General features: G+C 37.5%; 1 protein-coding gene across 1 annotated transcript; it reads left to right on the forward strand.

Moving 5' to 3' along the window:
* The first annotated feature begins 1,647 nt into the window (after positions 1 to 1,647).
* Positions 1,648 to 26,321, forward strand: AGGF1 (angiogenic factor with G-patch and FHA domains 1). Its single transcript, XM_030968491.1, has 14 exons — positions 1,648 to 1,842; positions 2,847 to 2,943; positions 3,393 to 3,598; positions 4,909 to 5,055; positions 7,270 to 7,458; positions 16,133 to 16,484; positions 18,026 to 18,137; positions 19,371 to 19,422; positions 21,394 to 21,495; positions 21,845 to 22,010; positions 22,254 to 22,336; positions 23,312 to 23,439; positions 24,303 to 24,402; positions 25,223 to 26,321. The coding sequence occupies exons 1-14, from the start codon at positions 1,648 to 1,650 to the stop codon at positions 25,421 to 25,423; spliced, it is 2,130 nt and encodes a 709-aa protein (XP_030824351.1). The 3' UTR covers positions 25,424 to 26,321.
* Positions 26,322 to 26,947: the final 626 nt, after the last annotated feature.

The raw sequence follows: 26,947 nt of genomic DNA on the forward strand, positions 1-26,947 counted from the left end.
GAACAAAAGCCATTATCTAAAATAAAACACTTTTTGATAGAGACAATACACTAATTCTCAACTGATGAGACATACCTTTCCAATGAGGAATATTGAGGTCTGAAACTGTGATAGCTGTTTTAGTATCTCTCAGGACCTCCAGTCCACAGCTGAGCTTTACATCCTTTCACAAAATGTTTTCAAGACAAAATATATGTATTACTTTTCCTATTTCCTTTGAGTTAGGATATGGACAGAAGTAAATTTGCTTCTTGCCTGCTCTTGTAGCCCACCTTACAGAGATCAGGCATTAGATTCTGGTGGTTTTCAGTCAGAACTTGATAAACGGTGCATGACTGCATGTCTTCACAGAGAACAGTAGCATTCTTGTTAAATTAGCGCCGCCAGGTACCATGCTTTTCAAACTCAGGTGTCTTTCGACTGTATTTTTGGAAATGTAATATGGTAAAAACATATGCATGGAAATGAAATTAATACATTACCTAAAGAAACCTGAAGCGTAAAGCTGGTGCATCATTCAGGACATATCTGAAAGCAGATGCAGATGTCCATGTATGCAACACACTCACTGTTGTCAGATCTGAAAGCTATTAGGCTATGACCTAATAGCCTAGGATGATATAATTCTCATTTCTGCAGCAAGACACAAAAGCAACAAAGTGTATCACACAGTTTATTGAAAACTGAGAAGCACCGTGGTCATCAGAGACAAAGCACACTTAAAATAAGAAGCCTGCAGGGTTAGGTTTGGAAAATTATGATATTGAGATGGGGCTCAGGGGGAAAGCCCGAGAACCTTCTGCAACTGCTTCTAGAAATCTCAGGAACAGAAATTTATCCAGGGCTGCAGTACTGCAGCTCTCAGCACTGACTCTGAATGATGTGTAAATGGCTCCAACTGCAACAACCTCCAGACGCGGCAATTTCTAGCCAGGACATGGTGTGGTTTGCCACACTGCTGACTGAGAAGTCTCAAGAAGCAACCCCCTCCCCACTCTAAAACAAACAAACAAACACACACACACACAAAACCCTCAAACAAAAATCGGGCCCTACTTTTGCATGAAAGCACACGCTAGAATTACTTTTCATTTTCTTATGTGATGCAGCTGGAACCCTGGGGCCCACCACTAGCAGCAAGCTCGGCCTGACACGACCAAGCCTAGATGATGGTGGACCTCGGTAATAGACTTCGAGCACGCCCGGCGCCGAGACCGCGCCGCCTTTGGGCGTTGCTGCTTTTCCTTCATCGGATTCCCGACGCCGCCGCCGTACCACGAGCAGCACCGCCCATCCCACCTTCCGGGGTCGTCCCCGTCCCCGGGAACCCCCGCCCCGCCGCGCCCCGGCCCCGCCCCGCCGCAGCCTGTTCCCGCGCGCACGCGCACTGCCGCGTGCGCCGCTTCCGGCTGCTCTCCGTGTTTCCGGGCCCCGTTCCCGTCCCCGCCCCGCGGACGGACCCTCGCGCGCCGCGCGGGACAGCTCGGTGCGGCGACGGCGCGCGCCCCGCGCCGCTTTCTGCCCTCGCGCCCGGCGGGCGCCATGGCCGTGGACGGGGCCGGCGGGCGGGGCTGCGCGGGCGCTGCGGGGCGGGCGGAGGGCGGGCGCTGAGCTGCGGCGCAGGGGCGGGCGGGCGGGCGGCCGGCCATGGCCTCCGCGCCGAGCGCCGAGAGCCGAACGGACCTGGGCGAGCAGGAGGCGGGGGCGGCGGCGGCGGCGTTGGCGTTGCAGGCGGAACTGGGCGCGTGCCGCGAGCAGCTGGAGCGGGCGCGGCGGCGGCTGCGGCGCACGCAACGCCTGTACCGGCGGGAGCGGGAGAGCGGCGAGGCGCTCAGGAGGCAGGTAGGGCCCCCCGCCCCGGATACCGCGGCCTCCGACCCTTCCGCCCCCCGGCCGGGAGCCGCTCGGCCCGCGCTCCGCTTATCCCCTCCTCCCGATGTGCCCGTTCCACACGGTCCCTCAGCTCTCGGAGCTGGCTGGGCTCTCGTGGCCTGCGAGGGGCCAGAGCAGGTTTGAGGTCTCGAGTCAGAGCTGGGTGGTGAGAACGGTAACACTTTCTCTACCACAGGGCTAGATTTGCAGTCAGAAGGAAAAATTACATGTATCAGAGGGAAAGAAGTTTATTGAACGAAGTGTGAGTTAAAGGAAGAGTGGCAAAACTTGTCTGTGAATGCTTATGGCAAAAGGGGGAAGTTTAGGGGAGCCCTCGTTGCGGTATATAGCTTGCTTCCTTGTGAGGGGAGGCAGGCAGGCAGCACTGATTTCCTCTCTGGCAGAAGCCGAGGGAATGGCCTCAAGTTGTGTCAGGGGCGTTTTAGATTGGATATTAGAAAAAGGTTCTTCACACAGGGGATGCTTGGGCAAGGGAAGAGGTCCCGCAGAGAAGCAGTCACAGCACTAAGCCTGCCAGAGCTCACAGAGCATTTGGACAATGCCCTCAGGCACATGGCGTGACTCTTGGGGTGTCCTCAGCAGGGCCGAGAGTTGGACTCGGTGATCCTCGTGGGTTCCTTCTGGTCCAGAACATTCTGTGCTTTGTAAATGCCACAGTCATCAGTGCAGAACAGTGATCGTTGCTTGAAATCCAATTTTACGGGGTGGGCATTTAGGAATAACCTCAGTTAAGTTTCTCTGCTCCTTTGTGAGCAGAAATCATGTGTTTCTTTATGCCAACCGTTCAAGTACAAAATTGTCTCCTGCCAAACAAAATCACTTGAAACACCTGTCATGTCATTATGTTTTGTTTGAATTACGGGATGTGAAATAGACTGACTCTCTTTTCTGAGATGGCAGACCACTAAAATTGGTAGCAGTATTGTGTTTTTAACATGTAGTTTTTCTTTCAGGTAGAAGAACTCACTAAAGAAATCCATAATAGAAAGGAGAAAGATACGTCTAGTGTAGAAGTACAGACAGAGGACTGTTCTGCATGGTCACAAGCAGGTAGAGAGGGTGCTGACTGTTTAAATAGGGATATAGAACAGTATCTTGGTTTGAAAATGTTGTAATATAGAATACATTTCAAGTCTGTATCTTTTGCTGAATTAAATTTCTTAACCTGACATTATCTTTCAGACCGTTTGGTATTCATTCAAGGCATTAATTCAGGATAAAACGTAGTGTGGACTAGCAGAATTCATGGCATTGTAATTTGTTATATAGTAATCTCATGTTGCAAACATACACGCTTTACCAATTTTTGAAGTGTATGAAAACAAGAGGTAGGATTGAAATAAATTCAGAGTAGAGGCACTACCTAATTGATTTGATTTTCATTAGACTACTTAATTGTATAAATTTCCAGTTTAAGATTTAGCATCCTTAAACTGCATTAGTAAAATACTGCCTTGCTAATTTATGCAACTTCAACTTTTCTTTCTCTTCCCCGGCAGATTATTACTACTATGAAAATTATTACAATCACACTGATAGTCAAGATTGTCCATCTGAGCTACCAGTGCAGCACAGTCATGAGAGTGAAGGCACTGAGCATAACTCCACAGAGGAATCGGAGGCAGGTGTTAATATTCCGCTGAGGAAGGATAGCGCCAGAGCTATTGAAGGTGGAGAAGAGGAAAATTTCGTCCAGAATTCACAGGTTTTTGGACTGTCTGGAGTTTTACCAGTTTTGAAATCAGTATTCTGTTAATATTCCATCTAAAAGATGTGCTTGCCGTCCTGAGAGCTTTATATAAAAAGATTTTTTGTGATGTTTATTATTCCGACCAGCTCCCGGCACCGGCAGCACAGGTGGGCTGCCCCCAGAAAGCTGCCCAATCCGGGGTGCAGCTGCAGGGTACGGCAGCTCTGCGGCTCAGGTGGACTGCAGACTGTGCCGAGGGTAGGGCCAAGGATCAAGGAGAGGCCCTCTGTATGGTTTCCAAAGAAGTTTATTCCCGGAGGTTCAGTGACAGAAAGGGCAAACTCAGCTGCCCATGACAGATTATAAGGGGGAGGAGGTCTCAGGGAAGGATACAATCTTAGACCAATTGGGAGAAATTGGGGGTGGAACACAAGGCGGGGAATACAATGTTTAAACCAATAAGGGACTGCAGGGGAGGAGAATAATTTAAATCAGCGGGATTTCAAAGGATGCAAGATTGATAGGGAAGCTTTTAGAAAAAGAGGCAGGCTTGGGTAGGGATTGACATTCAATTGGAGGAGAAAGAGGGAGCAGGGGGGCAGATCTTTGGAGAGATGGGCAGCCAGGGCAAACCCAACAACACAGGGGGGAAAGGGACAATCCATCAAGAATAAAATATGCTATAACAGTACAAAATAAGAACGATTACAAAACTGACTGCTAGAAATACATTACAATTAAAAAACACAATGCTTGTACTTCAAAACTAGTTCTTTTTGTAGTATGTTCCAAGTGGAGCACTCTCTTAGATTTGTGTCTTGGAGTTTGAGAGATCTTGTAAAAAGGCATATATATCCTGCATAGCCATGAAGTGAGATCTTTTTTTCAGCATAGTATGTCCAATATGTCCATGCTGATTTTCTTAAATAGTGCTTTTTATTTTTTCTTCCATTGACATAAGGAAGCAAGCTATAAGGAGAAGAACATTGGTGGTGGGCTTTTTTTGTTTATTTTGTGGTGGGTTGGTTTTCTTCCCTGCTCTTCAGCCTTCTCTTAGGTCAGTCAGTTTACTGAGTTTGTGCATCTAGCATCTGAAATGGAACAGAGGGCAGAAATCTGTCTTAGGGATGCTCTGAAAGATGTTTCTTGTGTGTATATTTGGTGTGAGTCACTTGAGTAAAGCTGGGGAAAAATGAAAGACGCAGGCTGAAGTCTTGGTCCTGTTGAAATAAGTAGGAGTTTACCAGTAAACCACAGCCAGATTTTTGCCTTCTGAATCAATCCAGGTTCACAGAGCACTTATCTTTCTTGCTTTTTGTTATCAGGACACAGAAGAAACTTCAGTACCAGAAGGTTCTTTGGCAGAGAGCTTGAGAGCTGCTGCAGAGGCTGCTGTTTCACAAACTGGATTTATATATGATGAAAATACAGGATTGTATTATGACCATAGCACTGGATTCTACTACAATTCAGTAAGGATCATTTCCAAAATCCTTGGGATTTTTTCTCCATCACAAAAGTTTTGTTTGTAAAAGTTGATAAAAGCAAAGAACTAAGATCCAAGTTGATCTTATGTTTTGAAAAACAGGTTACTGAAAATGAGTAGTGTTAGAAGTTTCTTAATTAGTTTATTAATTATTTCAGTCAAATTAAAGGCTAAGATGCAAGTTTAGATTTTAATTCTGGTTTTTTGATGTCTCATAGGTCTTTAAGTTACTTGGAATTGTACAGATTATATGCTATGAAGCTGATCTGTAACTCTTTCAGACCTAAAAGCTTGAGCTTAAAGATGTCTTATTTAGAAAAAAACCATATTTCTGAAGTCAGTTGCTTCTCCACAGTGAAAAGAGTCTTGGGAGAAAATACACAAAATGTTTGTGCTATTACTGTTACCAACTAGTTTGATTCTGCAGCAAAAGAAACCCCTTCTTTTAGAAGTGTTAGAAGAAGATTAGATGATGGGTTAGAAATTCTTAATGGTTGCTTTTTGATGTTTGTTTTTATATAGCTTTTGCAGAGGTTTTCTTTTTGTCCTCTGAGGTGTGTTTGTATACGTATACAGATCTGTGGATAGATATGTATACACTGTACTGCACTGAGAACAGAGAGTTTGTTTGCAGCATTATATTCAACTCAGCTGTAAAAAATGCATGAGGTATGCGACTGTTTGTGTTCAGGACGCTTCTGGACTTAGTTTTTAAGGTCTTAAAGGATACCATTGGTTTTGACATCGTTTGTGGATATAGTTATACATAAATGTTTGGGGCTGTAGATTACAGTTCATGGTAGAATTATCCAAAAGAATATCTTTTCTTGGTACATAAGTGTTCTGAATTACAGGAAGTGTTCTTGCATTGGGTTTGCTGGCAAAGTTCTGATGATGGGGCCAGGGTGCAGAGGTAGCCTGTCTGAGAGAAGGCCAGGGGCTGCCTGGACATGGCTGGTCCCACTGCAGGGCACAGCACGGCCATCAGAGAAGCTGGTGGTGCCTGTCTGAAACCAGTGTAAGAAGGGGCATAACTGTGCACAGTGGAGTCTGTAGGGGGGGTGAGTGTGAAAAACAGCCCTGTGAACACCAGGGTCAAAGAAGAAGGAGCAGGAGGAGGTTCTCCAAGCAGCAGAGCAGACTGTGCAGAAACAACTCATACTAGAGTCCTTGGAGGATCCCACACAGAAGCAGCTCCTTATGATGCCTTCTTTGGCTACCTAAACACAGAGACCAGACAAAATCAAGGGAATAAGTAGTTACATTTATTGAAGGGCCTTTAGGTACTTTTAGGGCAGCCAAAGCCCCCCAAGAGGCTACACACAAGAAATGGACAACAGGTCATGGGTTTTTATATTTATATTAGTTTGGTCCATTTGCATTTGGGGGTTAATCTTCCATTTACAGTTTCAGGTAATGAAGTCATTTACCCCAAGTTTGCTTCCACCCACGGTTCACTTTTGTTTACATTTCTTGATTCCCAGGCCTGGAGAGGAATTGTTTTGTCTGGCCAAAATGGGAAAGCAGCAGCTAACACTCTATAAGGAAGTTAGAGTTATACACTAATGAACTGCAGGATTACAAATACATGAAAAATATAAAAGCTAAAATCCTAAGGCATCAATTAGGGGACTGGAAAGCCCATGCCAGAGCTCAGAGCACATCTCCCTGGTAGGAGCTTCCCTGGTAGGAGGTGTGGCCTGTAAAGGACCCATGCTTGAGCAGTTCTTGAAGATCCCATGCTGGGCAGGGGAGAAGCAGCAGCAGAGAGGGACTGTTCGTTAACTGACCTCAGCTCTTCTACTCATTTCCCTGCACCACTTGGGTGGGGGAAGACAGGGAGAGGAGCCGGGAATGAAGTAGTACCATTGAGCTTGTGAAAAAAAAGTGGAAGAGATGTTTTTAACTTAATCCTTATCATCCAGCTGTATTTTAGCTATTTCCAAGTCAAATCTGGCTTGCCCATGATAGTGACTTTCATCTCTTGACCCATGAGTTTTCCATCTTATTTTCTTTACCAGTCTTGTGCAGGAGGGAGAGTTGACAGAGTGGTTGGATGGGCATCTGGTAGCCATCCAGGATCAAGCCACCACAGTTCTTTCATTTTATCAAAATTCAAATGTGGTTCTTTATTAATCAGATGCTTCTTTGAACAGTATTTTTATTGATGTGATAACATTATTCTTCATTTCTTATAAAGGAAAACCAACTGTATTATGACCCAGCAACTGGAATTTATTACTACTGTGATGTGGAAAGCGGCCGATACCAGTTTCATTCACGAGTGGATCTGCAGTCTTACCAGGCCTCTGGTACTAAGCACACCAAGGATAAAAAGGGGAAAAAGAAGAGAAAAGAACCCGAGTGGATTGCTGCAGATGAGTATAAGGTAACCTCAGAACTGATAGACAGAAAATGCGAAATTTGTTGAGTTTTTGTCCATGATGCAATTTACAGGCTTTGGGGCTTGGTTTTATGCAGAGAATGTGTGCTTTATTTTTTAAACTATTTAAACATACTAAAACTCTATACAGCAGGTTGCTAACATGTAGTTAGTGTTCAGATAACTTTCCCATTGAGTGATTAAGAATTAAACTTTTAACTTGGATCCCCTCACTTTTTCAAGATTTTTTAAATACTACCCAACTGTAAAGGAGTCTAAAATTGAGTGTCAGTGAAGTTTTTTGAATAGCAGGCACACTAGAATGAATTCAGTGTTTTGTGGGCTGGATTTACATCAGAAATTCAGTGGCAATGTGTTGGGTTTGGGATTTTGACTTATGATTTGGTGTTGTTTTTTATATTTGGTTGGGTTTTTTCAGATTCACATTATGAACCAAAAAAATGTAAATTTTGAAAATACACTCGTACACAATCCTTTCTCTGTGACTGCATTCCAGAGCGTAGTCCATTGCCATTTTACTGTATCTCTGCTATAATTTGGGATTCGTGTTTCTGAAGTTCTATTTCTTTGCATATTGTGTTCTCCTATTGATACTTGCTTACTGCATTTTCATTGTCATTAGTGTGTGGATAAGCTGTACATCTTAATAAATGCCCATTGTAATTAATACGTATTTTAAATTACAAAATTTTTCTGAGTGCTAAGAAAGCATACCATGTGGTGTGCTGTCTTGAAAAACATTACTGACTCCTAAACGCCAAGTACTAACACAGCTATTAAACCTCAGGAAGCATTTCCATTATGAACGCTTTTACTGATGTTGAGTTCTATTCTGTCAATTTTTTTTATCACTTTAAGATAAAATTGAATCTATTGATTTCTTTAGTTTGAATTCTTTTTGGTTTGCATTCTTCAAACCTATTGCTTTAACCATTACATAGTTTTATTATATAGGCCTCAGACATGCAGATTGGTTAAAATCTGAAATAATTACATTACTGTCCAGATACCCATACGTAATAGTCATATAACATCAGTGCACAGTTAAAAATTTTAATCAGGAGCGAGGTCATCTGAAAGACTTGAAAATGGAAACTATTTACATTTAGAAAAAGTGTAATTAGGTTAAATGGATAGTGGTTGTTGACTGATAACACATTTTATAAACAAATTGTGGCTAATGCAGGAATTTCTGCTCAATGAGGAAACTTCAAGCGAACCCTTCCATTTGGAAAGCTTGATCCGGGTACTTAGCAACACTAAACATAACGATTCTTTAGACTTAAGAGAACAGAGCTATTGCAGTGAAAGTGCAGTTTTACCAGCACTCAGGTTCAGGGCCTGCTCTGTGCAAATGCTGAATTAGCATTCTGCCACTCTCAAAAGACATTGGTCAATACAGAACTTTGTCCATCATGTGTTAGGAAATAATCACAAAAAGCTCATAGGAATAAGTCTTCTTCATAAACTGATTAATAGATCTCTTAAGTTTAGTTCTGTGATGAACTGTTACCTAAACCAACAAGAGTGTTTATAAAAAGTTCTAAGTCGTGTATAGTTCTGACCTATCAAATAATGTCAACTACTTTTTAGACTCCCATCATAGTCTGCTTCTGTAATCTCATTATACTAGAAATAGAGGTTTGTCTTACTTTATACCAATATTTTTGTTTAGATAGTCTGTTAACAGATCTTTTCTGTGAGACTTCCACAGTCACAAGGTAGGAGGTAAACATCCATTTTTTTCTAGCCTGTTTTATTAATGGAAAACTGAGTACTTTGCTTTATTTGTGAATTAATTTGTTTCACCAAAAAGGTAACAGGGAAAACATTTAAAGTATACTGTAGTGCACAGATCTTTTCTTCTGTGAACAGGGAATGAAGGCCTGTGTCAAAGAAGTAATCATGGTATTTTTTATTTTTTAAACAAAAACAGGGAGAATACAAAGTGAAACATAGAGCACTCTCCATTTTAAACTTCAAAAATAAAATAATGCCCTTTTATTAGTGCACTTCTTCATAAATGCACTGCTGGATTTAGAAGAAAAATTTACTGATATAGTTTACATAGCTGAGTTAAAACATTTTATTTTTTTTCTGTGGTTATTAATCACTTAAAAATTCTATGTTACATTAATATAAAAGATTAGGATTTTCTAGAATAAAAGACAGTATTTTTCTGTTTTAAAATTGGAAAATTAGTTTATAAGCTGCACAGCGAAGTGCATAGATGCATGGTATTTTTTGGCAGTATAGTTGTTGTCTAGTTTAGTCTTGTATTGGCAAAGGCCCTAATTAGATGCTTTTCTTCAAACTTACTGCCCAGCCTTCTCCCTTTTTTTTCCCTGAATGCTGTTTAAATTATTGAAGTTATAACAGTGCTTTTGAAGACTAGTACATCATTACTGCTTTTCCCAATTGATTATTAAATTGTGCTGCTAGCCCGAAAAATTGCCTCATTTCTTGATCAAAGTAGGTTTTACGTATCTTTCTACAGGTAGGAGGTGGGTTTGGTTTAATGCCTGGGCTGTGGACCACTAGTGTTAAGAAAGCAGGGTGTCCTTCTGGAACATGTCATTCACCCCATGAACTTTATAATTCTTGGGTGAAGCTGAGGTGGTTTATAAGAATATCCATGTAAAGCAGGAGAAGACAGCAGTACTTACAGAATCATATCAAATTTTTCTCTCTTTTTCAGTTAAAGGAATAAATGTGAATAAATATGTATGGATATTTATAATAACTTAGAAATTGTTAAATACAAGAAATAAGAAAATTTAGCAGTTACATTTGTAGATTATCAAGCATATATTTTTAGGTAGATGGTATTAGTAAGCAATGATTTTTACCAAATCTTTTTTGCGTGTGTTTTTTGAATGACTTAATATAAACTGAAGTTAGTACCTTTTTTTGTTTAAAAAACGATTGTAACTGGAACAATCCATTAACTTTCTGTTTCTGGTCACAGGGGGGTTTTTTGTTGTGGTTTAATTTCTAGCTATTGTGAGGAAGTTCATGTACTCAGCTATCTTACATACAGTATTTATTTGTAAGTGGAAAACTAGGATACTTAACACTACAGAAATGGCAAATGAGTTGTCGAAAAATATTGTAGCATTCTTTAAAAAATCCAATATAATTCTGAGAATGCAAAGTATAAAATTAATATGTTAAAATATTATTGCATTTTTTAAAAGGTGAATAACCTTTTGAAAAACAAGAGAATACTCATCAATGTTGGCTAATATGAATGTAATGCTAATTGTAAAAAACAGCAGAGCGGAAAATCGTGTGCTTACTATCACCTGGGGAATGTTCCTAATTCATACAAGAACTTTCCTTAAAGACATTATTGCTTTTCAGTCACAAACTGAAACTATATTACAAATAGTTTTCTTTTGACTTGTGAAACAAAGTATGCTATCTCTACTTGCTTGTTTTTAACTGGCAATCAGGATTTTTTTGCCAGGATGAAGTGCTCGCCTCTGTACAGGTCATGTAAAAACACTGGTAGAATACCTTGAAACTTTTAGACATGCAGTTGAGTTCTAGTATCTTTTTGTAGGGGTAGGTCAGAAAAAAGGTGGGACAAGAAACATGGTATTTTCTTCTGTACAAGAAAAACCTTTAAATAAGTAAATTTTGAAAGGTTTAAAAATTTTTTAAAAGGTGACATAAGTGATAATAGGATCCCTGACCCAGTATCAACATCCAGGGCTTCCATACTGTTTGGAGAATAGGCTGTGTGAAGTAGTGATCCTGCAGTTCTACTTGCTGCATTGGGGGTGTTAGAAATACATAGGAAAATTCAGAAGGAAGTTCTGACACATGCCATTTTTTCCCATAAATTGTTTTTGGTTTTTTTTTTTAATTTTCAAGCTACCACCTACTAAATTTTATTTCAGTGTGGTACTCAAAATTAACTTCTACCGTGTTCTTTTTTATTATAGATTCATCATAGCTACTTCTGTAGGAGAGGCAAGGTGGTTTTAGCAGTGTTTCCCATAGAACTCTTGAAGAAGTGACTTTTTACTTTTTTTATCACATGTAGTTTACTTTTTGCTGATATTCATCCCATCTTTAGGTACGTCAGTTGACAGAAACCATGGCTAATCTGAAGATTTCTTCTTTTGGATTGGCAGCTTCTGGTAAAGGTAGAGTTGAGACAACAAACACACATTAGTCCATGGATGTTTACCTTTAACCTTGATATTTTTATTGAAGAAAAAAGAATATCTAGTAATTGATGTTTGGATATATTTTTTTCCTAAAGGAATTAATAAATCTTTTAAAGCTATTTAATCAAAATACATTTACCTACAAAGTAGCTTTGAAATAGATTTAAATACTTTGTAAGTAACATCTGAAGAAAACTTTGATGCCATTCTAGAATATTTGGGAAGAGCAGTATTTAGCATCCCTGTATAACATAAGGGTCTGGACTAAAGAAACTACTCATTCTTTAGGTACGGTTATTTAATTCAGAGCTGTCCACCACCAGTGTATAAAATGGCTCCTGTATGCTGTAGGAAGAGGGCTTTTTCCTGGCCTTTAATTAGATTTTTTGCACTGGAAAATTGAGTATTGTGTAGAGTGGATGAGAGTAACTGAAGTACTTGTGGAATGATTTTAGCACATGAAAGCTTAGTCATTTGAGTGAAGGAGCTATTTTTAAGTGTTTGAAAATATTTCTTTAGTAAAATACTGAATTTCAGATTAATTTCAAATTGAGGGTGTCAATGCTAAAGGTGTGTTATTCAGTCCTGTAGAAGAGTGCTGAGAACAAATGAATCTGCTAAATTACCTACTGAACTTCTAGCAGACCAAAAAGCAGGCTACACATTTGAGAAAAGTTGTATATATCTATATTTCTCTGCTTTGTATAAAATAAGTTTAGAAAAAATATAGTTTAAAAGATGCAGTTCTTAGAATTGAGCTAATTATGCTCACAGTAATAAGTTCCCATGTATGGGGATGCTGAAGAATTGCATGAACATGCATGGTGATCAGCCATAGTACAGAAAAATTGAAGTTTTGAAAAACAAAATGTCTTGTTCTGTAACAGTAAAGGAAAAAGTATAGTTAAATGCTTAAAATACTTTGAAATTTTCATTAAAACCAGTTAAATGACAATGATAATATGTATTTTCTAAGTAGGACAGTCTGCATTTCAACAGGTCATTGTAATCAGTAGTTTGTGGCATATTCTCTATAAGGTAAAACCATCAGTTCCAGTCACATAAGCATGATTTGTTATTTTTATAAGATCAGTCCTCATGGGATACATAAATATCCTGATTTCAAAGTACTTTTGGCTGACTTTGTCAGGGATGCAGAAATATGAACCAGCTCAACTGTGTAGTTAAAAAATACTTCATTATCTGTCAGATTGATCGCACCTCTCAGCTTCAGCTTAGTGAGAAAAATCCCAGAGATCATGTGGTAATACCCAGTAGATATAAAGTTTTTCAAACCTGGATCACATTGAGTCTATCCCTCAGTCTAACTCATGACTGTTGGTGTCAGTCTAGATGCATTGGGCAAAGCAACAATGAAAAAATGTATGTGTATGAAAAAATATCATGGGGTAAAAAGTGGTTATAATCAGCATCTGCTTGCATACTTTGTGTCTTTGTGGCAGGAGTTTGGGATGAAGAGTTAGATAGTCATTGAGGAATTAAGTACATTGCTAGAATTTACAGCGTTTTTCAGGGTACACTAGTACCCTGAAATTCTACACTAGTATTTACCAAATTTTGTGCTTACTGCCAGTTCCTGGTGACTCTAAGTCATCACTCTTTTAAGTGATGACTCTATAGAGGCAAGACATTAGGTGCTGTTTGCCTAGTTAGACTTTATTACATGCTATGCATGTTCTGTGTTAGTACGGGTAGTCAGCCATAGTTACTCTAGTCAGCAGCTGAGCCCCAGGCAGCTGCTTACTCACTCCTCCAGCAGCAGGATTAGGAAGAGCATTGGAAGGACAGGAGTAAGAAAACCTGTGGATTGAGATATAGCCACATGCGCAAACAAAAGAAAAAGCAAAAAATTAATTCACTGCTTCCCTGCCTGGGCAGGCATCCCCAGGAATGCAGGGCTCCAGCACAGGTAATGGTGACAAAGGCCAAAGTCTCAACATCCCTCCTGCTTCCTTGTCCCTCCCCCAGCATTTATTGGTAAGCATGATGCCATGTGGTATGGGATATCCTGTGAACAGCTGGGATCAGCTATATAGATTTTGTCTTGCTTCCAACTCCTTGTGCACTCCCAGCCTACGTGCTGGTGGAGTGGTGCAAGAAGAGGCCTTGGTTTTTGTAAGCGCTGCTCAGCAATAAACTAAAAACAAATCCCTGCATAATCAGCCACATCTTCAACACAAATCCAAAGCACAGCCCTACACTAGGCACAGTGAATAAAATTAGCTTTACTGCAGCCGAAACCAGTACATAGTCACACACAATGGAAAAGGATTTCTGCAACACAAGATTGTGTCAAATGCTATAAGGTTAATTCAGTATCCGTATGCTTAATGTTTATACACTTTTCCAGATGTGCATTTTAATACAGATCCTTGAAATCGTGAAGTGCTCAAAATCCATATTCAGTTTCAAAATTCTTTATTTCATACAAGGTTTTCAAATGTGAAGACTGCATTTTTATCAGTACTTAACTATTTAGTTTATTTGGTTTTTTAACAGTTTAATGCAGCAATTGTGAAAAAATAGAGAAACTGCTGAGAAGAAGCTTAATGGTCATATTGGCAAAATCATAGAATGAATGTATGTGTGGAATCCTTGGTCTGTTTATAAGACTGTTTTAAAAATTCCTGTTTTCAACACAGAACCGAGAGTCTTTTCTTTAGTAGCCAGGCTTTGAAACACCACCTTTTTACTTTCTAGTTTAAAATATCTGAAATTATGCCAAAAATCACAGAATGTCACGGGGTTCACTGTGGAATTTAGTGGTTGGAACCTTGTACTTGGGCATCAGTGCATCACAGTCATGTCTTGTTTCACCTTGTGATTTGAGCAGATGGTGTAGCTTCTTTGTTTTCAGATTAGATTAGTACCCTGAGCTACTTTGTTAGATTACCCTGTAATAGAAGTAATATGTTTCAGAGTGCAGAACACCTTGGTATGTTTGGTATCAATATAATACCTGTACCAAACATAAATATAGACAAAGACAAACACACTGAAAAATATAAGTCATAAAAGGAAAAATCAGATTTTCCAAAAATATTTCTAATGGAATTAATGTGTTTGACATGTCTAAACTGTGTAGGCTTATTTGTGGCAAGACTACTACTTTTTTTAAAATAAACAATGTTACACAGTGACCTTCCTATCCTGGTCCTTTCTATTCAAGAACTTAAGGGGTTCAAGGAGGAGGGCTAGTGCATTATAGAGAAACCACGAACAAACCAATAGTCTTTCAGTTAAAGCATAAAAGCATTGGTTTTACCTGAGAACCTGCTGTCTTACTGAAGGTGTTTCAAAGGTACGCTCTCCTAACCAACAGCTGAGAGGAATTCTTGTGTTTGTCATAGTCTGTAGCACTGATGCATTTTAACAATTCTGAAAGTGCTTTAATTTCCATTATATTAATATTCACATTATTTCACTTATCTTGAAATGGAAACACATGGAAGAAGGTCAAGGATGTATTTTTACCTGTTGTGTTGAAATATTTGATACAATTCAAGGCAATTGAATACATTTACTCTGAACTCAAAATGGCACATAATTTCATCTGAGATTTTATTTATCTTTTAAAGATACTTCTGTTCTTCTTTCTCTGTTGTCTATTTGTTTTCCTTTTATTTTTTGACATAGTTGTCAAGCTACTAGATTGAGAATTACATTTTCAAGGTACTCTGGCAAAATTAATATGAAACCTCAGATTTCTCTGTTAAAAAATGTTGGGTTTTTTTTTCTTTCCTGATGATGAATTAAGTGGAAGTGGAAGAACCTGTAATGATCCAATCTGTCTGATATTCAGGAGAGAAATTGAGAAACTTTTTGCAGTAGAAAATGGATTTTTAGTATAACTATTTCACATAGCATAAGTTAAGCTTGTACTCTGTCTGCTGTCTTGATCAAAGGCTCTGTTAAAGATGTGGTTTTGAAAGGAGGAAGAACAGGTCTATAGTTAAAGCATGAGTGAGCATTCCAGATATTCTGTACTCTGGTAATAAAAAAGAAGACAAAAACAGCAGGAAGATACAATGAAGATCAGTTTAAAGACCTTCTAAGCAAGTTGCAAGAATTTAATGAGAGGGACAGAAGTGAGTATCATAAAAGCGAAATAGGAAAATATTCAGAGTGATGTTGTACAAGTTTGAAAATGAGGACAAGATTCTAAAGTTTCTAAACATTTCTAAAGTGTGAGAAAAGAGTGACATTTAGAAGAGGAGTAAGTGAAGTTTAGAAGAGGAGGGCAGTCACATTTTCCCAAATAGAAGATGGTCTCAGACACATCTAACAGGATATGAGAATATTTTCACTGAAATGTAAAAGTTCTGCTGACTGCATGTGTGAAATAACTATTTCTTAATAGTTCTAAAAATAATTCTTCCTAAGTGAAGAATTTACTTCCACGCTATTCTTTAGAAAAACTCAATCTGTAAAGACTGTAACACTGTATAACTCCCCTCCAGGATTTGGACACAGAAGAGCAGAAATCATCTAACAGTCTGAATTGCTTTTCCACCACCGAGCAAGTAAGTTCTACTGAAGAAGATGAGTCTCCAAATATAAGAAAGAAGACTAAAATGGACACAAAACCATTAAACAGTCTAACAGCCAAAGAATCCATTTCTACAGATGGTATAAATTCACATTTGCACAAAAGTACGCCAGATGCACCAGTGTGTACAGATGACAGTAGAACAGCAAACACAGAGAGTGAACCAGAGGAAGGTGAAATTACAGATTCTGAGTGTGAAACCTACAGTGAGGAGGAATTAACAAGCGAAGAAACTGGTGATTCAGAATACTCAGAAAATGAAGGTGAATTATTGTGGATTATATATGGTATTACTGTATTTTTCCAAAAGTCTGTTAAAAAAAACAGTTTGGATAATTTAAAAAATATATATATAAAAGCATGTTACTTGAGGTGCTTTGAAAACATGCTATATGTTACCAGCATTTCTTTCCCTCTCTTCACTTGTACAAAAGTAAGTAGTAGTTTCTGTAAAAGCTGTTACTGATGTAACGTCTGTGCTTGTGTAAAAACCTCAGGGATTCCAGAAATTTTGTTTGATTGGGAAAGTGAAAGGAGAAAAGAAACTCTAAACCCTGCTAAAATAGGGGTTTTAGACCAGTAATTCACAGTAATTCTGTGTATTGACTCTCTTAAATTAATACACAGTATTTTTTTATACTGTTTGTAAACCATTGTGTGCAATTGAATGCAAAATGAGTCTACTGTGGTGAAAAGCAGTATGGAGTAGTCAGTACTAGTTGAAATGCTATTTTGTGTATATTCCAGTGGCAAATTGTGAGAAATGGATATAGACAGGAAACCTGTATACTGTTTTATACCAAAGTGTTCTACTAGATCATTAAAAAACAAACAAAAAAATGAAGGTAACCTGTGAAAGGCTTGAGGCAGCCAGTCAGAGCTATGTATGTGCAAAGGATATTCCAAATCACAGAATCCATAGAAAACTGTATTGTAGCCTGTGCCCTGCTCACAGTTTATTGTCAGTTTGTTTCTTATGTTTTCATTACTTTACTTAACTACTCAGATTGTGGGTGATTAATGCTAACCAAAATGTGTTTGCTACCATCAGGCTTTCAGACTAAATTGTCTTTTCTTAATATGCAATTTGGCAGTAATACTGAAGTAATAAAAACTGGGGACAGTTTCTCTTCCTCTAGTACCTTTTAAGGTAGTGTCTTCTCATATCTGTCTGCTCCTAGCTGAGGTCACTGGAGATTGATTTACAAATGTACATCCAAGTACAGAATTCATGCAGTTGTCAGAATATAGTATCTTAATATAATAATCAGGCAAAAAAGATATGCATCTGTAGGTTCTGTCGATTATTTTTTCTTATCCATGTTGATGAATGGCATTCCTAAGAGAAAAAAAACAGTAAAAATGCTTTTGACATAGAAAGTGTCAGATACAAAGTTTGATATGCAGTAGGTCTCTGATGTGGTGAACAAAAAGGTGCTCCCTTATCTCAAAGTAAAATTGTTTTCTAATCTGTAACAATTAATGATCCATAAATTTATAGTATATTAGTAAATTTTGTGAATGTATATATATTTTACTGCTGTAACTAAAGAGTTGTCCACATGTAAACCAGAATTAGGAAAATATTTTTAATACTTCGGTGTGCACTCAACCTTTGAAACCACAATCTCATCAAAGTTTTCTCTCAGATGTTGTTACATATTTTTAATGAAAGTTGTATATTATTCAGCCAGCTAAAGGCTGAATGTTTTTCAGTTTTTTGAAAACTATAGACCATAAACTTAAAACTGAAATGTGTTGGTAGTAATGGTGGTGGTGATTTTTTTTTCCTATATAATTATAGATGAAGAAAAGATCTGGCCTCCTTGTATCAGAGTAATTGTAGTAAGATCACCAGTTCTACAGACTGGGTCACTTTATATTATCACTGCTGTGAAACCTGCTACAATTGGAAGGTAAAACTGAATGAAATTTTTTACATATATATATATATATCTCAAACTACCTCTCTTTAAAAGCGGTGAAAAGCACTTAGGATTGCTTGTCTCTACTCTTCATGCTTGTCTTCCTAGCCTGCAGCAGTTGTGAGGAACTCTGAGTTTGGTTAGTCCACAGTAAGAAATTCAAATCAGGTCACATAACATGTCATCATGATAATGTAACAGCATACATACTTAATGCAGCTCAGCACACCTGAATAGTGATAATTTGATGTTGTGACCGAGTTCCAGTGGCAGTACAACTGCAAGCCCTTCTTTGAAAACTTGTTTCCTAGAAAGTAAGTAAATGTTGTCCCAGGCCACTGAAGTACATTTTTTTTCAGAAATGGAAGAATGCCCTTCAGAAATCTAGGATCACTAGACTTTCTCACACCTTCCAATTTCATTAGGGTTTGTTCATTGGCTTTAGATAATAAGCTGGTTTGTGCTAGACTGTATGCATTCTTACAGTTCTAAACCTGTTTTTTTCATTGTGGATGATGAATTTAATGATGATGTAAAGCTTTCTTCCATGCTTACATGAGAACCTTACCCTGGAAAAGCTGTTTCTGTCTAATGCTGATAGACACGTTTTGATTTCCTCTTAAAGGTTGAGTCATGTATGTGAAGCTCAGCAGACAACTCTACTTTGGATTTGCATATAGGTCTTTTACTAGCTGTATTGCTTCTTAATCCCTTAGTATAAGAATGTAATACACAAATCCCTTCTTCCTACTACTGCACTGTTCTGATAACAAAAAATGGAAACAATCCAAAACTCACCTTGAGTTGTAGAGATTACTTTGTTTACTTGTATTACCTGCCTAAAGCGACCAAGAGTTCAGGTTCACCATGGAACACGGACACCAAGATGCACTAAAGAGCCTGAAGGATGCAGAGTTCAGACTGTTAAAGGCATTGCATGACAGTTCAGATAGAAATATCAGGTTTATAAATAAGAATTTATTGGTACTCTTTACTCATTTACTAATCATCTGCTTGGTATCATTTATACAAATGGCAGAAAGGACCTAAAGCAAGTCTTTACATTGTGTATACAGCAACACAATGTTTTCTATCTGTAAAAAATTCCAAATAGCTTTGAAGAGAAATATGATACTACAGTTCAACTGAAATATACCTTTCATGAGCCACTTAAAAGACTTACTTATACTTTGTTGTGATTTGTATATCAACTTGCCTTTCCAGAGAAAAAGATGTTGGACACACACTTCAGATTCCTGAAGTTGGAGTCAGTAAGGTAACTCTTGTTCATGTCTGCTGAAAGGTAGATCAGAAGACATAAATGTATAAATGAAGCTTTAGATTTTGTGGCTTTAAATTTGGAACATCATGTTAATTTTTTGAAAGAACTTTTGGAATGAGATATGGGTTTAGCCAGACTCGAATTTAGAAAAAATGAAAACATATACTATTTTACTGAATGGGAACTTAACACAAACAACAGTGTGTTTTCAAAATCTTTGAGTCTTTAATTTTGTAGTTATTGAACTTGAGGACAAACCCTGTTATGTACTAATGGTATATAAAATTTTGATGTCAGATAGTAAGAATTTCTTTACCAAGTAATGCAGTCCTTGCAGTTACGCTCAAAGTGGTTTCTTTTATTTTCTTTCAAGCAACTGTGGAAATTATGTACAGGGAGTTTGAAAAATTAACAGAATTCCTTTCAATGGTAGATTGAATGGAAATTTTTGTTATAAATCTGTGCTCTGTTTTGCTAAATATTTCAACACAGACCCTAAATACAGCACTCCTAATAAAATAAAACTGTAGATTGACAAAGTTGTGTCATGCAAACAAAAAGTTAGCTAAAAAAAAAATCTATGAATGCAAGTATCTCATGAAACACACTTTACTGTGTCTATTTTAAATGCTAGTTCTCATTAATCAGCTGCTATATTTCATACAGAAAAATTTCTGGAGTAAATATTTCCCTGATATTAATAACTTTTTCAGGCATGTGTTTGAAACTGGGCAAATAAAGAAGCCAAAAGACTTTCATTTTTCTGTGATGTTACCATTTTAGTACTTTACAGGTACTGACAGTTTATATAAGAAGTTACTTCACTTTTTAGATAAGGAGTCAAAGGTGAAAAGATAAATTACATATCTGCAGAAATAAATAGTTAGGTAATAGTTGTTTTCCTCACTGTTCTTACTTTTTAGCTGTGATCAACTTTGGTGTTTGCTTTTCTTGAGTGGAAAATGAGATTTTAAAAAAAGCTACACCCTGCAGATTTAACCTCTTTAGATGTTTTGGTTCTATTCAGTAAAGCAGAAGTAGAAAATAAAATGTCTATTGAATGAACTAGTCTGCATCATTATGGGAGTGTAGTAAGAAATGCTAGCCAATCTTCAATTTTTATTTTTTCTTAACTGAAAAACAGCAACTACAATTGCTCTAAATTGTCAAATTTGAAACAGTCACTTTTCAACAGCCACTTCTCTAGACTTACTGTTTTTATTGGAAGTTCTAGTAGGTTGGAGAAGTTGATACTTTGGTTTGTTCAGTGGCCTTTTTTGGAGGTAGTACATATCTTTATGAATTTGGCTAGGAGTTGCATCTTTTCTGGTCTATGGGAGCAATACCTATACAGAACTGCAACAAGACTGAAAAAAAAAAAACCAAAAAGAAAAAACCCACCACATTATTAGTCTCCATATCAGAAAGGAGATAAAAGAAACAGTAAAAGATTGGTATATGGATTGTGTCCTAAGTATTAAGATGCAGGAGAAGGTGAGTTATGTGAAAGTTACAAAAGCATGGTATTTAGGGAGTTATTTCAGATACGAAAGACCAAGTAAATGGAAGCAGAATGAGATCTGTTTTTAAACGAGAGTGCTATAAAATAAAGAGCAAAAAGCCTATTATTTAGAAGAACGTTAAGAAGGTTATATTACTGAATCTTGCAGTTCTTTAAGTAAAGCATACTTGTCATGTTGGAAGAATACAGTTGTCCAGTAATGAATCAGCTTATGACCAAAGTCATTACATTAACTGTATGCATTAGTTCATAATGTTGTGGCCCATTCATTTACATTTCACAAGAATGAAATCATAAAATGTGAAAACTTTATTAAGTTAGAGTACCAGACCCACTCATTTTAAAGGTTTCAAAATATATTCTGAAGTCTTACTGTAAAATAACATTTAAATTGTTAAGTATTCACTTAACAAGAACATTTAACTTAGGCTTCTATGTGTCAGTTTCATGCAGAAGTGTATTTTGACCACGATTTGCAAAATTATGTTCTTGTGGATCAAGGCAGTCAGAATGGAACAGTTGTTAATGGAAATCAGATTCTCCAGGTGAGTACCTACTGTTTTAGTGCTTTTTATATTGCAGAAGACTAATCTTGTGGTCATTTTAAATGTTTTATGGCAAATCACTTACAATGCCATTGTATGTCTTCTTTCATACATTAATGCCTGCCTTGGTTCCCTTCTGATTTTAGCCACTTGGAGTACTTAATGTTTGGTTATGCTAGGAAAAATCCGCTATGGTTACAGCTGTGCTAGAGTGAAATACCCACCCTAATTAAACAGTTGCCTATGTTTGTGAGACCAAACTGAACCACTGAGTTGTAAGCAGTGTGCATGAAATAGTGTGTCCTTCATGAGTTTTTAACTTGCCTGCTAAAACTTTTGTTTGCTGTAGCCTAAAACAAAGTGTGATCCCTACATCCTGGAGCATGGAGATGAGGTGAAGATTGGCGAAACTGTGCTTTCTTTTCATATTCACCCTGGCAGTGATACTTGTGATGGATGTGAACCAGGACAAGTTAGAGCACATCTTCGCCTGGACAAGAAGAAAGAGTCTTCTGGTTAGTAATATTATCACAGGTTATATTTTTTATTATGGCTGTTTACTTTATAAAAAGAAATTCATTCAGTTTTCATATAATTTTCTTGTCAGCTTGTAGTACTTGTACATAATGATGTATTTTTTTCTTGGTGTATGTGTCTATGTATAATAATGTCAGAACAAAAATTCTCTCCTTTGTTTTATGATTCAAAACATTGTTACCTTAGTAATTACAAATTCAGTCCTGTGTTCTTCCTTTTAGTTTGTCCAGCACTTAGCAAAGAAGAGAGAGAGCTAGTCAGAAGAAAAGCATTAAAACAAATACGGGTAAAATATGGTTTACAGGTGAGTTTACAGTAGAAGTTGATTAAGTTTTTGTAATCTTGTGGTTCTTACCTTTTTTTAAGTACTTTGTGATTCCTATTTTAAGCCAGAGACTTTGTTGAATAAGGGACATTTTCAAATTCCCTTAAACTTATCCCTGTTTGTCTTTTGTGCCCTAAATAATTATTCTTTACAAACCTCTACAAAGAAAGATGATGATAAGAGGACATGAAAGTTCCATTGAAAATTGAAGGTCCTTTCAAAGTGTACAAGATTTCTGATCCTGTGTTAAGATTTTGCAAGACACTTCGTTTTTATGTCTGTAGACTAAGTTTTCACTGAGTTGCAGTCCTGTCTTTTATTTGGAAAGAAAACATAATAGCAACTGGAAAATTATGGAAGGGAATGGGAATTTTTTCAGGTTTTTAAGTCCATAGAGGAATAGAAACATGAACATACAGGCAATATATGTCTTCAAATTACTTCTGTTGTAGCATTTTAAATGCTTCCAGCATTTGTACTAAGTATTCATGTAAAAAACAAAATGCCGTCATTTCTATGAAATTCTTCAGGTACCAAAATAATACTGATACAGAATCCATAAACGTACTTAATTCTGTCATTTATTCTGGAAAAAAAAGTGGTTGCTGAGGAACAGGCTAAATGGTTATATAAAAAGCCAGTGTCATGTGCACATGATTTTCTGCTTAATATGGAGAGACTGACTCTTTGTACCAAGAGAAGATTCAAAAGAATATTATTTTATTTACAGCTTCTGAGAAATGACTGAATTTGGCAATGTTATGTGATTATGGCAGTAATATGGTTTACAAAGTATGCCTGTAAGCTAAGAAAATACTGAGGACTGCAGATTTTTAGAATTACTAAAAAAGGCTGAAGCTCCCATACTTTTGGAGGGAAAGAGGGAAGTTAACAAAAATAAAGAATTTAAACCCCACTCTCTTTGTCTTAATGTGATTAAATCTGCTCGGAAAGAACACAGAATATGAAGACAACAAGGCAGTGAAAAATCCAAAGTACAAAGACAGAGCAGGAAAACGCAGAGAGACCGTTGGAAGTGAAGGAACCTTCCAGAGAGATGATCGTTCAGCTTCTGTTCATATGTAAGTTGGGGGTGGGGGAAAGTATCCCCCATGTTCCTCTCTTGTGAATCTTTAAAAAAATAATAATGGAATAAGTATCAATTTGTTAGTAGCATGCAATTTGTTAAATTACAAATAACCTGTGTATGTTGTGTTAGGAAATCTAGAAAATTTTGAGTTTTTCACACTTCCCATTTCACGTGCTTTTATTTATTAACTCATCACCTTCCATATAAAAATATATGGAAAGTGAGGACTTAAGGATGGCAGTAAGGACACTTACATCACTTCTTTACCAACTCAAAAAATGTAAAGGACTCCCCAGCTGCATTAGTGACATCTTCAATAATGTCTGTTTTTCAAGTGGTTCAGTCTTTATTTTTCCTATTCAGTTCCAGTAATAGTGCACATGCAGATTTTTCACCTGCAGCTTCTCTTGCTGTCAATATCCAGCCACTCACAGGAGCTGTATTTACATACCTCTCAAATGACACTTGATGTTCCTTCAGTTGTTACTTTGCCTGTGTAGCTGTAGTTGGGGTTTTTTTTAAGAAACATAAACTTGTAGGTGCGTGAGAATTAATAAAAGGAAGCGTGAGATGACAAAATAGGTGGAGGAGGATGATTTGGCAGCGATACCCCTTTTTCCATATTGTTGTAATCCTTACCCTCCTACCTGTGATGTATCTTTTAACTCCTAAAGCAAACAAGTAGTTCAGGAGGTTTAAGAAAGCTGATACTGACCTGAGGCTTGTTCTTCTGTATAGCTCTTGATGGACTGATTCCTGATTTCTATATGTATGCACATTTCTGTTTTTCAGTATTTGAAAGCATACTCTTTATATTAACTCTTGCTCATCAGTTATCTTAAACTTTCTTCAAAGTGAAATCAGCAACAGCAACAAAGGACATAAAATGTTGGAGAAGATGGGATGGAAGAAGGGGGAAGGTCTGGGAAAGGATGGTGGTGGCATGAAGGATCCGGTAGGTCTTTCTGGTGTTCACTTGAGACAAAAATAATAGTAATGTATTTGTAGTGAAAAGTATCTAATTGTATGCCACTACTCACTTGAAACTTACAAAAAGCCTGGTTAAGAAAGAATAATCTCAGTGGGACTAATCTCAAATTCTTTTTTCTTTGACTAATGGGGTATTTTGAAATTTTTCAGTAGTGTTGTCCCTCCCTACGCTGTGTTCACTAGAAAAGTAAGCAAAGGAAGACAGCTTCTAGCCATTGAATTAATAATCTCATATTTGAATACAAAGTCTGGAGGAAAATTGGAATAATTTAAGTGATGCAATTTGAAGATTGGTTTAGGGTGGAATTCTTTCTCAGAGGCTGATGTAGCACAAAAATCAAGCTAAATGATGGGCATTGCAAGAGGAAAAGCTGGAAGAAGTCACTGTAGCCAGCAAGTTATGGGCCTCTGTGGCAGCCATGTTAGCCCCATTTTTGTCACCAGAGATGTATGGTCTTCTGGCAGTAGTGCTGCTCAGAGCCACACCACACCCTGTGTTGTCAAACTAGCCAGCACAGGGATCACATGCTGCTCACTCAGTGAGGTGTATTATACAGTTATTTTTGTGGCATTTTGGGACATTATTCAGGACTCTAGATCATAGTTCCAGAAATGGTGATGTGATACATCATTTTCATGGTACTGTTCATGTATGATCTAGGGGTTTTAGAACATAAAAGAGAAGTGCTTGGGGAGAGGGGGTGGCATGTGTATTACAAAACCAGAATTTGTAGTATTTAGAATACCTAACTTGAAATTACAGCAGTATTTCATGTATTTGACAGATCCAGCTGGAGTTACATCAGAAGCATGCAGGTTTAGGTACTAGGAGACCAGCCTCAATTGAAGATGTTCAGCTTGTCCAGAGCAAGAATAAAAAGAACTGGGATAAAGCAAGAGAGAGGTTTGCTGAAAACTTCCAAGACCCTAAATCACAAAGGGATACAGCTAAGAGTACACTTTGGGTTAGAGGAACTGTAGACTGACTTTCTAGTCCCACAGCAAGGTAATTCCTGAGTATAAATAGTTGGGAGAGAATTTATTTTTGTTCTTTCTGCTTTTGCTAAAGCAAGAGTTTGGTTATATGTAAAATACAGTTGTGGAAAACCTTATTCAATATTAACTCTGTTATGTTAATTGGTTTTCTGTAGTCTTCATGCTTTTATACACATTTTTAATATGAATGGAGTTTAGAGGGATATTCAAATTTAAGTACTTGAAAATTATTTTCATCAGAAACAGGAATCTTCTATTGTGTTTTTACACTTCACAGAAAGTTACGCAAAACATCTGTTACACTTAAATATGATACCTTTAACACTTGAACAGTGGTTTAAAAGCAAGATGAAAAAATAAATTCCCCAGATCCCTAGTAAAAAAAGTACCATATTGCTGTTTCTTCATGTTTGCCATGATGTGCTCAACAAGAGGCACACAACTCTTAAATTCACACAGTTCAGTACTAGCTACATGTCTCAGCATACATTTGGCAAAGGAAAAGGGGGTTAAGGCTTGTTTTTAAATGATTCATCATTACTGTTCAAAATACCATATTCCATGAAATAAACTACCAGCATTAGTGAAGAAAACAATGTTCAGAGACAGCTTGTAGCAAAATTTTCTTCTGTGAAGAACTTCTTTGAGATTTGTTTAGTAAATCTGTATCATGCCTTTAAAAGAGGAGGTATGTTCAGAAAACTGCCGTCTGTTTGTATTTATTAATTTCTTTTTCTGATACATCCATTGCTGGCAATGGAGTTTATGCCAGAAAAAAAACAACACAAATAACTGATTTTTGATGGGGAAGGATTTCCAAACTGGAGCTAAAAGACTGGTGTTTATTGAATGTTCCTAAACACAATAAATCATTGTCAATTTAAGCAGTGTGCTTCTTCAAACTGTCTTGTCCATATGTTGGATGGGAATGCTCTTCTAAAATGAGTAAAACTTAATCCCACTTTGTTCAAGTTGAAGTTCTGATACTTGTCCAAGGAAATGTGGTAGTCTCACCATCCTACCAGATCATGCACATAACTGTGAAGCACTGTGGAGTAAAAACAGAACAACTTACCAGCCATTTGTCTTAATCTAGACACACACAGTATAAAGCAAAAGGTCCAATCTATTATTTAAATCATGAAACTTGCCCAAGTTTACAATGTGAAGCACACCTTACTTCTGCAGACAGAGGTGAAGATAAAATTATCCGCACTAAGCGCATAGAGCAGCATAACTAAAATGAGGTTGCTGTTTGCCTTTGTAAGCAGTTAGTTTTCTACTGATTTAGTGATAGACATTTATTGCTTTGGAATAATATCTAAGTATTGCTGTATTATGTACTTTGCTGTTGCATTCCTTTTTATTGGCAACTTCACATTTTCAGAGGCTTTTTCTAGCTGTGAAAAAAAATGTTCTGTAAGTTCTGGTCTGTAGTTGTTTAGTTCACCATATATCTAAAAACCTCTTCCTGCTAGCAGAAGGAAAAAACCCCTCTATGCTAAAACAATATT

The sequence above is a fragment of the Camarhynchus parvulus genome, chromosome Z (assembly GCF_901933205.1).
Source record: "Camarhynchus parvulus chromosome Z, STF_HiC, whole genome shotgun sequence".
NCBI lineage: Eukaryota > Metazoa > Chordata > Aves > Passeriformes > Thraupidae > Camarhynchus > Camarhynchus parvulus.

Excerpts from the sequence above, each read along its gene's own strand:
- AGGF1 (XM_030968491.1), top strand. The coding sequence starts at position 1,648 with ATGGCCTCCGCGCCGAGCGCCGAGAGCCGAACGGACCTGGGCGAGCAG. Across the intron at positions 2,944-3,392 it reads TTCTGCATGGTCACAAGCAG|ATTATTACTACTATGAAAAT; the intron begins GTAGAGAGGGTG and ends CTTCCCCGGCAG. Across the intron at positions 23,440-24,302 it reads CGTTCAGCTTCTGTTCATAT|TGAAATCAGCAACAGCAACA; the intron begins GTAAGTTGGGGG and ends CTTTCTTCAAAG.